At 46.7% G+C, this 13,607-nt stretch overlaps 4 protein-coding genes across 4 annotated transcripts; 1 reads left to right on the forward strand and 3 right to left on the reverse strand.

Moving 5' to 3' along the window:
• Nucleotides 1-255: 255 nt before the first annotated feature.
• Nucleotides 256-903, reverse strand: Pmar_PMAR013816 (hypothetical protein; the record flags this gene model as incomplete). Its single annotated transcript, XM_002774904.1, has 1 exon — nt 256-903. One exon carries the CDS (start codon nt 901-903, stop codon nt 256-258), a length of 648 nt encoding a protein of 215 aa, XP_002774950.1.
• Nucleotides 904-5,527: 4,624 nt separating this feature from the next.
• On the reverse strand, nt 5,528-6,839 carry Pmar_PMAR013817 (hypothetical protein; the record flags this gene model as incomplete). Its single annotated transcript, XM_002774905.1, has 5 exons — nt 5,528-5,583; nt 5,670-5,758; nt 6,140-6,281; nt 6,501-6,542; nt 6,788-6,839. 5 exons carry the CDS (start codon nt 6,837-6,839, stop codon nt 5,528-5,530), a joined length of 381 nt encoding a protein of 126 aa, XP_002774951.1.
• Nucleotides 6,840-6,876: 37 nt separating this feature from the next.
• Pmar_PMAR013818 (hypothetical protein) lies at nt 6,877-8,959 on the reverse strand (the record flags this gene model as incomplete). Its single annotated transcript, XM_002774906.1, has 7 exons — nt 8,767-8,959; nt 8,477-8,590; nt 8,034-8,240; nt 7,875-7,981; nt 7,732-7,822; nt 7,602-7,685; nt 6,877-7,009 (listed from the first exon to the last, which is right to left on the reverse strand). Exons 1-7 carry the CDS (start codon nt 8,916-8,918, stop codon nt 6,877-6,879), a joined length of 888 nt encoding a protein of 295 aa, XP_002774952.1. The 5' UTR covers nt 8,919-8,959.
• Nucleotides 8,960-9,246: 287 nt separating this feature from the next.
• Nucleotides 9,247-11,061, forward strand: Pmar_PMAR013819 (MAPK/MAK/MRK overlapping kinase, putative; the record flags this gene model as incomplete). The annotated part of the gene is made up of 15 exons (XM_002774907.1): nt 9,247-9,297; nt 9,352-9,432; nt 9,475-9,546; nt 9,597-9,658; nt 9,700-9,769; nt 9,818-9,889; nt 9,933-10,003; nt 10,048-10,107; nt 10,156-10,271; nt 10,314-10,400; nt 10,446-10,520; nt 10,568-10,673; nt 10,716-10,828; nt 10,876-10,957; nt 11,007-11,061. The coding sequence occupies 15 exons, from the start codon at nt 9,247-9,249 to the stop codon at nt 11,059-11,061; spliced, it is 1,173 nt and encodes a 390-aa protein (XP_002774953.1).
• Between the last annotated feature and the right edge of the window lie 2,546 nt (nt 11,062-13,607).

Genomic DNA, 13,607 nt, shown 5'->3' on the forward strand with positions numbered 1-13,607 from the left:
AAATCAATTTGATTTAATCAAATAGAAACAGTTGAGGAAAGCATCACGATAGGTTGAAAGGAATGTGAACGCGCAGGATATCGCGAGAAAAACGTTTCTGAAATTACCTGGGTTTGAGAGGTATTGAGCGGGAGTGCTCGTTGGGAATGAAGGAGTAGAAACTTCACAGAAAGGAAGAGGTTATGGAGAGGAGCAGAATGATAGGTACATAGCCGTATCAGACTGTGATATTAATAATACTTTCATGCTACTCGGCTATAATCGTGCGTCAAAATCTCTCATTTTCAAATTTTCTGGTCCTTTCAAAGGACCAGATTCAGGCTCGGTCGGATTCGTCTGTCTATAGATCGGCTCTCTCTCACCAAGCTGACCTCTCACGAAGTCACTCCGTCGGCGGATGATCCTCTCAATGAAGGAGCCGGGAAGATCGCCAGCGAAGGGCGAGTACTCGCTAGCCCACAACTCAGAACGAATCGGCTTCCTCTGGGGTCGGATCGACCTAACTCCACCAGGATCGGCCCATCTCGCCCTCAGTCCGAGGGTGAGGTAACTCTTGAGATTCTCGTACTGAGCAAACACAGCGCAGTCAACCGGGTCAAAGCCGCCCTGGTCTCCGATCAGATCTAATACATCTTCTTTGACCTCCTCAGGAGCAGACTCCACAAACAGACTCAAGTCGGCTTCATCTTCGATCGGCTCCTCCTGGACCTCGGAGTGCTCCTCGAACATAGCATAGACCTCATCGAGCGCCGTGCTCTTAACTCTCAAAGTAGTCGCGATAGTTCGGACCTTATGTCCCACCGAGATCGCCAATATATGTCGCGACTCTTCGACTGGGCCGTACGCACGAGCAGCGGCGACCGGTCCACCGTCATGCAACTCAACATTATCAGCTGTACTCATCTAGTAGTCCAGTAGTAATATCGGAGTGATAACAGGTGACCAACAAGTGGGAAAAGACTAGGAAAAAACCCCTGCACGATCAGTACTACGCAGGAAAAGAAGGTAATACATAGTGCGTCACAATTAGGCTCCTTCAGACCAAGTCACGTCACATTAATAGTATTGTAATCTTGTATTTACTCAATAATCTAGTAATCTCTACGGATGACACTGATAACAATAAATCTGGACGAACGACGAACAATAATCATAATATCTAGCCCAATCTCAACTTCCCTTCACACCAACTCATCGGGAGACGTAAAATTCCTTTCGTATCCGTGATGGTGTTCGCTCGCGTATGCACGAGTCTCGCTCGCCCATTATTCGTTGAATGAAATTCTATTCTTGATCTAGATTCTAGAGTCCCGTCATGTGCAGCGCGACGCCACTGGCGTCATGATGCAGCATGGAAGACTAATCGAACGAGTTACTGTTGACGGTCGCCGGTATATAAATTCACTCGCATGTATGCCCAGCACGATCCGCGGCACAGTTCGCAGCAGTTGATTCAGCAGACAAGATTCTTGTCTATTTGTCACAAGAAGTTCTCAAATGCAATATGATCTCTAGGGAGGGTTGCGAGAATGAATTGTGTCAACGCATTTGCTCTTAATTACGCGAATGTCCCTTCACCGCCAATTGTGAAACTTTCCGAAACTTTCGGAAAAATTTCCGGAAAGTTTCCGCCGTTTTCAAACCCTTGTTCCGACACCCTGATTCCAGAGAAGAGAACTTGAACAGCTGCATCTTGCAGGTTACGGTAACTTGGTTACCGGCCGATGACTCATTTCCATAGGAGTTGGACAGGTTCAGGCAACAGGAGAAGATCGAGTCCTTGCTGAAAGAACGCGCGTCGAATATCAAGATGCAAGAAAGAGAAAAGACGATTGAAGATGAGGAGAGACGAATGAGCGAATCACAATCAAGAGTTAGAGCAGCTCAGATTCGTACTTGATTTAATCAAGTTGATTACAAGATAAAGGTGAGCTGAGATTTCATCATCGGTTGTAGTTATGACCTGCTGGAAGGAATTGAAGAGCGAAGTCGATCCTAAGTCGGCCGAGATTGCAACGATGAGGGCTCAGATGATTGATCTGAGATCAACCTCATCATCAAGTCATCATGGGCAATTAAATTGAAGGATGAGCTGCGTTGGAGGAGCCCCTTCCGATTTTGCTCCATTGTCGATAAAATGTTTGCCAGACTCGTTAATACTTGATAATCAAGTTTTGATTGCCTCTCAGTATTGTGGTCGATGGGATTTGTACTGAAATTGAATTTCAGTACCAATCCTATCAACCACAATTTCAGAAATTGTCGTGTATAATTCCTACTGTCGAGTGTAGCACCGTGCCTCCGAGGCACTGCCTCGTGTGTTCATTGCGTTCACACTCAAGCACTTGATGAAGCACTCACTGTGATTGCTCAGTTCCATGCGACAGAACAAGCAGCTGCGCTCGGACGTTTCAGAGTTTAATATGAAACAGAGAGTGCGGCGGTCTGTCGTGGCTTCCATATGGTGTCAAGTGCTGCAGGCACTGTCACTGAACATAAAAGACGAAAAGGGAAAAATTGCTAGGGAGTAGCGAGAGCATGGGGTGAATTCGGGTTCGCGTGCTTCTTGTAAAATGACTGAACGTAATTCCACATCTCGAATTTCACGATTTTCGGTTCATGGGAAAGATCGTCTCACGTTTCACGAGTGAAATTAGGGTATTCAATTTCCGCGTCGATCTTCGTGTTCTGGCTTTATCCACTCCCCTCTCCAAGTCTCTGATCATAAGACTATCATTAAGACATCAGTAAGACTATCATCATGTGGGTGTGTATCTGGTCTCGAAAACGACGATAAGATCGAGACTCAGACACTGGCGGAAGTCGAAGGAAAATATCACGAAAATGTATCATCAGCTTGACCCAGAGGAAAACGAACGCACAAAGGGAGCTGATAATGGCGGGGAGTGAAGCTTTGAATGGGGAAGCTGAGGGGATGAATGATGAGGATCTTGAGGGAGACCGAGAAGGTGAACCTTGGCCGTGTGTGTGTGTTCTTGAAGAATCCTGGAGCCTAAGATGCTCCAGACTCTTACTGTTATAGCGAATTGTAGACTACAAGGCTTGTAGTACGAGCGCAAATTGGCGATATCTCTAGCACATTGTGTTAAGCACAGAGTTATGCACCAATGTTTGGTCCTCGTCGGCGAAATCGTTTCCCTTATTCACGGAATTGTCATTCCCATTCGCTAGATGGATATCCGCATTGAGGCCGCGTAGTCCTCTGGCATAGCGGCCCCATTTGACAATAGTCCATAACGGGTATCGACGAGCCGTCTGCCTTATACCTGCCCACATCCGCTTTTCTTAACCTCTATTATGAGGTAGATTTCGCATGCTAGGCTTTCGTGACTGAACTTCATACCGAAATTCGCCCATGGGAGCGCTTTACATCGTGCGATGCGCGGCTCGGCGGTGGCTTAGTAGGTCGGGAGGAACTTTGCCGCGTAAGAACTGATTCCGAGTAGACCAAACCACTAGTCGAACACAAAGGCACGCTTCTATAGCTTGAGCAATAGTAGTCTATAGTCCCAGTAGTAGTGGCTCAAATGCTAGTAGTGGTCTTGCTAGTCACAATCACAGAGTCTAGTGCAGACACTAGAGGATTAATTGGTCTATAGGCTATAGCCAACAAGTAGTTAAGCGATACTCCGTGTAGTCAATCTCTAGTAAAACTTTGATTGCTCTCTATAATACTCATAGTAGTTCGAATGAAACGGCTAACAGTTTTAGATGCGCATATCCCGGGCGTTCGCGCCCGCGGCTGGCAGGCCGCGCAGCGAACTGAAAGGGTCAAACATGCTGCCGCGCAACAGCGGAGCGGAGTTTTCCGTGCCCTACGATTAATTGATTTCCTCAGAGGATATCGTTTGAGATGAGGCTTTGCAGGGCCGGTATGCGGATCCTGATCCACGCGTGATCCTGACCAATGTAAATGATAGAAGTCTTTGTGCAAAGCTTAAGGAAAATGTATAAGTTAATTAAAAGAATTGCTCCGAGTAGATGCACGGTGCATCATGCACCTTAGGCAAGAACTAGCATCTCGCGTCGCTTCGCTCCGGGGAATCTCGAGCTCCTACGGAGGGCCCCTCCTCCCCTTCCGGGAGGGGGAGGAGGTTGTAGTGCATTTCCTGCATGGTTTCTGCACTTGGTTTGTTATGAAAGTAAAGCGTGGACTCCACAGTGTGAACTAATAGTTGGAGGTTTCGTTTGGGTAGAAGTGTACTCCCATACGACCGCCAATCAAAGGTGACGGCACCTGATGGAATACGAAGGCTAGCTCTGTACTTCTGGCGAGTTTGAGTCGCATATTCAGAAACGTAAGGGGACGGTGGTCAAAGCTCAGTACTTGACCGTGAGATTCGAGCTCATAAATTCGAATCGTAGAATTCATAATTCGATAAGATCACTTAATCCTATAAGAATTCCAATCATTGTGAATAGTAATTTTTTCGATCTCCCAGTTAGCTCACTGCGAAGCTCAGTAGTCCACTTCTGATTTTCGCAATGTGACAATCGTGTCACTGTGGCTATTGGTTGCTCGCTATTGTCGGGAACTTGATAAAACTGCGACGGGCGACGACGGCAGGTTGCGCCCCAGTCTGAATGAGAAAAGCAAAGACGACGTCGATATATGATATTCATGGAGTCTTCATGGTTTTCCATTCGATCATTCACTGTCGAGTCTAGTCTGAAATGAAGCAGGACAGTGTGCAAGGCCAGGTGGTAGTGTTGCCTGGTGCTACAGAGAGCTCGTCCGATCGCGATTTTTTTCTCGGGGAAGTTGAGTATTTCGCGTATTTGCGTGAGAGGTCCTGGCACAATACGAATCCATGAGTACTCCAGAGAGTGATGAACCTGGACTCCTGTTTTGGAAACAACTACTGAGACTTGATAAACGTGCACACATTGTTCCCCGTTCAACAGTGTGGTGTTTGAGATAGTGACAGTGGGGGGGGAATAGGTCAACTACATGTGTGGGTGAAAAGATGACAGTTCTGAGGGAATTTTGGGAAGTTATTGTTGGTTTTGTATACTCCTATTCTCATCCGCTTGTAAACCTCTATGATTAGTGATGAATCTCCTGAAATGAGCTGTGGAAAGCGGACATATATTCCTCCAACACTGGTGCTAGTTGTTATGTGAAAATGCGCCTCGAGGAAGACGTTATTCACAGTCACAGCCGTAAGTTCGAATACTGGGTTGTTACTCACAGCCCAGTATTCGATGCTGCCTTGTTCATGTGTCTGGACAATACGATGCTGTTAGGATGGAGCTCTATTCACGACTGTCCTAGTGTTTTTATCAAATAATCCTTCTCACGGTGTGTCGGTTTAGTTCATGAGCATATGATATCAGTAGTTAAACTTTGAAGAGCTCAGTTAGATTTGAGAGGGAGGATCGGTTGTGTCAGACATGCGTGCACAACTTCCACCCGAACGATCATCTGAGGATATGATCCTTCTTGTTGGTATCAAGTAGTGTTTTTATAGGTGATGGTAATTCAATGACAGTCGACGATGTCGATTCAAACTTGGTCTTGTATGATAGCGGTCTGTTCGGGCTCATCGTGACCTTCCTCACCTGTGAGGAACTCATTCGACTCACGTCCACCTCGAGGTGTACCCGGCAGATGCTTTACACTCCATCAGGGCGTCTATTCATACCACATATCGATACGATCAACAGACGGTTCGGCAGAAGTACACATGGGCTCCCCAACATAGCATGGGATAGGGTGCTCTCGTGGTCGTTGTATCTACGGAAACAACACCATGTAATGTTCATCATGGAAGCTCTGAAAATGGACAACTGCAACCTCTCGAATCTACGCCTCCTGAGAATCATCGGCAACTACACGGACAGTGCGGATTTGAGGGTGACGCCCGTGCCTCTACTCCGGGCTCTTGAGGGGCGCTGCCCGAGGCTGGCAGTATTGGAAGCCGATATCTTCTGCCGACATGACGTTATGAATGAACTCAGGGGCTTCGTTGATGGCTGCTCTCAACTGAGACAACTCGACGTCTTATGTTATCATGATAGTGTGGGCCCATGTAAGAATCAGAAATTCGCTGGTGAATTCATCAGCCTGTTGGCCTCAGGTACCGTAGTGGATATTCTTCCGAGTGCGTCATCTCACCCTTCTCTGAGTCGTATCGGTCTAGTCGGGTGTATGTCACATATCATTGGTGTTGATACGAGGTCCATCTTGACGAGAGCTCTCTGTCGACCCGAACTGTTGACACATATCATCTTGCGTGGAATGATCCTCAAGGGCACGACTGATGACATATGTGCGGTAGCGTCGCTCCCCCACAGATTGCCCAACCTGGTCCACTGGGCCGTACGAGTGAATATGTTGTGTTTTCCCTTGAGTCGAATTATTGACGAGAGAGAGGCGACCCCATTAATGCTATGGAACTTGAGACTAGCCGGTGTAGTGAGCACGTGTATCGACTGTGAAGGTATTAGACCCGACAGATTGCGTACCACGTCCCTACCCTGGCTAGACTTCCTGCCATACACCCATCTGGCCAGCAAAGCTGAACAAGGGAGCCTCAAAGGTGTCGATGTATTTCGAGCTGAGTTCGGTCAGTTTCTCTCTGACGTATCCTTCGAGACGCGGAAAACTGACGTTTGGGAGAACACCATAAGGCCGATGGTCACCGAGACTCTGAAGGCCCATTTAAGAAGGCGGTCTAAGATGAGGAGTGACAATAAGCGATGACATTTCGAGTATCATTTCGTAAGCGTGTGCTGTGTTTCGTGAGTTTTGTGTTCTTCTTACACTGGGAGTTAACGCAAGAATACAATTCCAAAGCAAATGTAGGCACTAGCATAGTGAATAATAAATCGATAGGAACAGTAAGATGGCATTCAATCGATATCGTCAGGAGTCTGTGGCGTATCATTCGCTATGATAGTAGCATTGGAGACTGAGCCACTGGAGGGAGGCGAACTGGCAGTATCGGCCGCTGTAGGAGACTCCAATGGGTCCTCGATCGACGCTCTAAAATATAACACGTCTACAGCGAAAAAATAGAAGTAAGTTTTCCTCAACTGAGCTCACGGGTTGCCTCATTAACGATATGAGTCTATACACAAATTCGGGTAGAAACCAGTGAGAATCGCCTCAGAGTTCACCAACACATGTAGTTGACCATGTGCATACTTTTCACGCTGCATTCGCATGATAGAATTCATCCGATAATGAACAAACACCAAGATTCCATCCTCTCCAGCTGTGACGAAATATAGTTGACGAATTTATGGTATCAAAATATTCGACTAGCATCACATTTCACTGACCCTGTGACGAGTGTGATACAGTCGAATCGAACATATTTTCAATATAACAATAGAATCTAGTATCCATTTTTTTCATAAACCAGTAGGAGCCAAAGCAAAGCAGCAGTTATTCACTTTACTGTCTAGCTGTGACGGAATATAGTTGACGAAATTATGGTATTAAAATATTCGACTGGTATACCATGTCACTGACCCTGTGACGAATGTGATACAGTCGATTTGAACTTATTTTCCAATACAACAATAAAACGGAGAACAGCGGGTACGTGAGACGAGCCTTGGAATAGACTTACTGCATGAGGTCGTTGAGATCGACTGCCCACTGTGATATCGTTTTCAACGGCGACTCAGCGAACAATGGAGGTGGGGTCACGCCTCTGAACACAATACATGTCCCAAATGCGTTTACCAAGGCCGACGTACCTCCACCATTGAAAGGCTCTAACTACTGTGAATAGAACTAGAGGAGCATGGAATATGAAGGTCAATTTGAAGAGAATCAATGATTCACCGACTGAATAAAATGAAGCCACTGTAAAGCAAGTCAACTAAGACGAATAACTCACCAGCAAAGGCGAACGTCCGAGAGTTCACATGGAGTATCCTCGTCGATATGAAGCCCCAGGCTTTATTATCACCAACTTTGGCGGCCGCTTTCTCCATGAGATTGTACCTTAGAAAATGCGCTATCTCATAGGAATAATAATTCTTCATCATACTACTACATAGATACAGAAAACCGCTTCAGAATAGAAGGAGTCTCTCGGTGTTGACTCCGACCGTTCTGAAAACGCTGCTGTTGTTGCTCCCCAGTCGAGCCTCCGGATGATTGGTGATTCCGTCCATTGTGGGAGTGATGCCCATTGGCCCACTTTCGAGGGCCGAAATTCGTACTACGCTGGAGTTTGATACGATCAGCTAGGGGCTCGTATCTAGAGAGATACAACTACTAGGAGTCGCCCCTTGGATGAGTTTATTCCATCTACTTTTCTATTGCTTCTTCAAACGCATTCGAAAAGACGCTATTTTGAGATTTTAGTGAAAATACGAAGGTGGGAATAGACTTATAACGCACGGAGAGAATCGCTTCAAAATTGATGCAGGCGAATCGCTCGCGTGCTGCTAATCTTGGTATAGGAAGAAGTTATTCTATGGTGTTCACGCGTACCTCTCATTAGCCCAGGAAACCACTCGTCTCCGATGCTCGATCAACCGACCGCGTTGCCTCTCTCGCCATACACCGGACCGAGCCAGTAGCTCAGGATAAAAGTGATACCAAGTCCTGCAATGGAAGGCATCTCCAGTGTGTCACAAATTGTGGTGACACGTGGAAATTTGGAGAAAAAATGAAAAATATGAAAAAAAATGGACAATTATCAACGAATATGAAAAAAAATGGAGAATTGTCAGTGAGATCCGAACCAAAGCGCCGTAATATTCCTCACTAGCCCTTATCACCTCCGTAGTGGTTGATACCGCATACATATACCAATCATAGTAAACCATGTTATGTATTTACCAGCCACAAAGCATCCAATAACCTTGGGTATATCATCCGGTACTAGTCCCTGCTTTCCTAGGTATACCGTTAGTCTGTCCTTCAACCCCATTCTACACCTAGTGAGCAGTAGTAGCAGTAGACACCGTTGTCGAGTATGTAACAAAAACTCTGATAAAGTGAGTTGGCAGCAAAGTTTGGTAAAAGCAGTTTGTTATAATTACATGACTTTCTCATATAAGGCAAGAGTAAGGCGCATCAGAGGTTTGTAGCCCTTTCGAACCTCGGCAGTTTGTGATAGAAAAATCGAATACCATATTCGATCTATCCTGGTCCCGGGTTCAAATCCACCCCACGACATTTCTCCCGCATTTTTTCTCGCTCGCCACAGATCTCTCCAGAATCTCTATTTGAGCAGTGCTGGTGCCTCACTATGTTCTATGCATAAATACAAACTTGTTGCTAAGAAAGGTGAAGGCACTTTCAGCGAGGTAGCCTCAGAGAGCCATTGGCAATCGAGTCTTTGTTGTTGTTGCCGTGATAAGGTCCTCAAAGCCCAGTCGCTGAGGAACAATCGTCACTATGCTATAAAGTGCATGAAGAACACCTTCCAATCTATTGAGCAAGTGAGAGCTCCAAAAGCCTGGTGGAATCGACTGACGTTCTAGGTTAACAATCTACGTGAAATCCAAGCCCTTCGCCGCCTTGGTGGCCACCGACATATAATAAAGTTGCATGAAGTGAATTCTCTTCCTCCTCCACAGAGTACGAGATGAGTATTTCTCTTGAGGTACTCTACGATGAACCTTCTGGTCGCCTTGCCCTAGTTATGGAGCTCATGGACATGAACCTGTGAGGCCTTGCAAGGGACCGTTGTTGTGACGGCGCTACAGATACGAGGCTATTAAAAACCGACGTCATCATTTTCCTGAAGTTAAAGTCCGTGAGTGGATGTACCAGCTGGTGAGCTCAACTTGGTCGCTTGCTGAAGTGGTTATTATTTCATTTTAGATGCTCGCGGTGGACCATATGCACAGAAACGGCATTTTTCACCGAGATATCAAACCTGAGAACCTCCTTATAGTGAGCTTATTTTCGAAGTCTCTGGATGCATTAAAACGACCAGGTTGACGATATGTTGAAGTTAGCCGATCTTGGTAGTTGTCGAGGTATATATTCTCGGCAACCCTACACTGAGTAGGAGTACTCCCTTAATTCCTATAATGTATTTTTTTCATCAGTTACATCAGCACCCGTTGGTACCGGCCCCCCGAGTGCCTCTTGACCGATGGTTACTACACGTGGGGGAAAAGAGCTCTTCATTGGAGCGAAATTGTCGGATTTTTTAGATTCAAAATGGACATTTGGGGCGTCGGTTGTGTATTTTTTGAAGTTATGGCGCTTTTCCCGCTCTTCCCCGGTCGAGACGAGACCGATCAGATTACCAGAATTCACGCTATTCTCGGTAGGTCTGGGTGCATCACATCATCGCACGTCTTCGGTCCAGGCACTCCCCCAGCGAAGTTGCTGGAAAGATTCAAAAGGCACGGACCGGAATTTTTGAACTTCAGTTTTCCTGAGCAAAATGGCACTGGTATTAAACGGAATTCTGATGGTCATTTCTCAGTGTTGTCATCAGGAATTGCGAGGCTGTTGCCGCATGGGTCGTCAGAGCTTCTGGTCATCCTACAGGAGCTCTTATCATACAATCCTGGTCGGTGGTCGTTAATTATTCTTCGAATAGAGTCACGGTTTTCGCAGATGATCGTATTACTGCTCATCAAGCCCTCAATAGGCCCTACTTTGCCAAGAATAGAAAGGAGGTTAGTGAGCGTGCTTCCTCTCAGTGGGGATATTTATCGAACTCGTAGGACCCCAACTGCCCCGATGGGCCAGCTGTACCCTCCAGGGTCACGAGTGGTCAATGGGTTGCTGGTACGAGGACGCACCCCGGCAACATTCTCTCCGATATTCAAGATGTGCCGACGCTTATTATGCCTACTCCAGCAGCCACTGTTTTGGGTGAAATAAGTCGAATTTTTGTTGACTTTTGGGAGATTTAGTGACAGATATGGAAGACTCCCATACGGATCCTGAGATGACCACTCGGGACCACAGGAGAGAGGAGGAGGACGAGGAGATGGAGAAGAAGTGGGTCGAGCTTTCGAGGTAGTGTCTTGGTGGCATGCAGTGTTGTTAGGAGCTTTGCTACTACTGATTCCTATCTAGAGACGACTGGTGGGGGCCATAAGTAGGGTTAGCTCCCGAGGGTTTTGGAGTTCACCGTTATAGGTCGTATGAGAGTGCTCCGCTAGTCCACGATCCGGGTCGGTTTGTCGCGGATGTGGTTATGCTGAATCCTCGAGAGTCTCTGCATGCGATAGCGGAATCTCCCAATGGGGCTTTGCCCCCATTGCCGTTGGCGAGGATGAGGCATGGCGCTGAGCCAGGTGGGGCATCCTTAGTAGGAGTTTGTATGGACGTGTACAATTTCAGGTTGGCCGGGGGTCACGAACATAACCCAGGCGTACAGCACCCATCACAGCTCGTCAATGTTGGAATCAGGACGATCGGCCAACTCTCATGGGCAGAAGGGGGTGAATCCAATGGGAGTAACAAGTGGATCGACAGTATTCAAGAACACCAATAAGAGGGGTGGTAGAGGGGGTGGCAAAAATGGGAGCTTGCAAGGTAGGTTTTTCCCCAGTTAGTTGCTACACATCTCCCGTTCTCATCGAGAGTGGCCAATATTCGTTCCACTTCCGCCGCTCATTCTGTAGTCTTTGGAAAATTGTTTTTTCGTTTCCAGCAACTCGACGTAATAGTAATGCAAAATCGTCGATGGTAACATCTCGCGGAGGGAAAACTGTCTTCCGAAGACAGCCTCATAATCTGGCCTCATTGGCCGGGGGAGCGTCTGGCAGCAGCGTAGGAGGCTCAGGATCAAGTAGTGTGTCAGTAGATACTCGGGTAGTAAAGTCACTCGTTGCAGGCAGTACACGGAATCTGGTCGAAGTTGGTGAGAGTACACATGCTCGTCCAGATGTGTATAACACGTAAGAAGAGCGTCTCTAGAAAATCGTTCGATGCATTAACGGTATCCCTAGGTACATGAGCCGTACCTCGATGAGCTTTGCGGGAGGAGGAGGTGGCGGGGGTAGACTGCTGAATAGGCAGCATAGCCATAGGAGATGAATCAGTTGGGCATGCTCGTTATAATGACATGAATATGTTGATTGCTGATCTGGTTGTTGGAATTACATGTCTTGAGTTCCAGTTTAGGGGTGTGCAGTGTGCTCGGTTTATCATCTGAAACTTGTTGTGCATAGCCAGCTCATGGTCGGATTGATGCTCCATCGCTGCTTTAATTTTAACACAATACTTTCTATTGCCCTTAGGGAGAAGGAGTGTTTCATGCGTTTCAAATCATGCGCAACAGGGTGGGGAATGAACTAGTCGCGATGGAGGTGAACGCTTGAGGATTATCGGGGATGTTTCGACTATCATGGATTTCATATGATAACGACCGGAAAGATGAAAGAAATATAACCTCAGTGGAAGGAAGCAATCTTTTTTCCGGGGTATCACGTCGCTGCTGAATACCCGAAATATGCTGGGAACTATAGATTTTCATCCTCTTGTTATGTTGGCTCATGTAGATATTCGGGCTACCTTGGATAATGTACAATGTACGAGTCCGAAAGGTAGATTTTATGAAATTGCGTTGCGAGAATATACTACGACTGTCGGACACTCAATTGAGATAAGTCGTAGCTGCAAGCGCTTATTCTTCTCATTACCTTCAACTTAGACATCTCGTTGGGAATACTTAAACACAAATACTGTCGGAAAACGAGTATACATCAGCATGCATCAACGAATAATATAAAACTTCCCTCCTGTTGCCAAATGATGACACAAAATGACAACATCCTCAGCTGCTGAAGTCCGCGATCTCGACACCGCGACATATGATAGCTCGACAGCTCTGTTCTGGTCATCGGTTAGTAGCGCACTATTAAGATTTTGGCCAGATACGAGCGCCTGGAGTGGTATTCGGCAACTGTTGTACTCGTCGGAGGAACTACTACTTGACCTTTGCGAATGACGTCTTCCCCTTCGTAAACTAATATCAGCTCTTTCACGGCCTTACCTTCGAACGACTCTGAGATGATTCCATCGGGAATAACAACAAATGTCAAGCCGCAGTTTCTCACTGAGATCCATTCTAGCTCCCGAATGTATTGTAGATCTCGTGCCCGGAGAGTCAGTGCTTAGAGCGTACTGCATCTTGTCGTCGTGGAAAAGAACACCACTGAAACGTAAAATGAGAACCTTCCAGGTCGCCTGCTCATGGAGCAGTGGAAGCTTTACCACTGAGCTGAGATGGATGTTGACAAACCAGAGAGAACGCACGATTCGCTACTGCCGTTCCGCGACTTACGTTGCGGCTAAAACTTCTCCGATTTGAGTGGACTCTGGCAACCCCATAAGGAGTGTCGTCATCTCGTTGAGATGGCCGGAGTAGCCTGTCTCGAGAAATCGATCGATGTCGAGCGGCTGGTAAGCGAACGCCGCACTCACCAATCGACGTGTTCTCTCCAATCACTGTCTGACTTTCCCAAGTCGCGCTAGTGAGTTCCTACATAGAAATCACGACATGATCTTATTCATGTTAACGCACTATGCATATTCTCGTGTGATGATCGGATACGATCGTGTGATCTGTGTGCACTTCACACTGTTCGGGCAAAGATGGATAGCTATCGATGTACGACTCGTCTGAGTGGACGACCACTGA

The sequence above is a fragment of the Perkinsus marinus genome, assembly GCF_000006405.1.
Source record: "Perkinsus marinus ATCC 50983 genomic scaffold scf_1104296957160, whole genome shotgun sequence".
Lineage (NCBI taxonomy): Eukaryota > Perkinsozoa > Perkinsida > Perkinsidae > Perkinsus > Perkinsus marinus.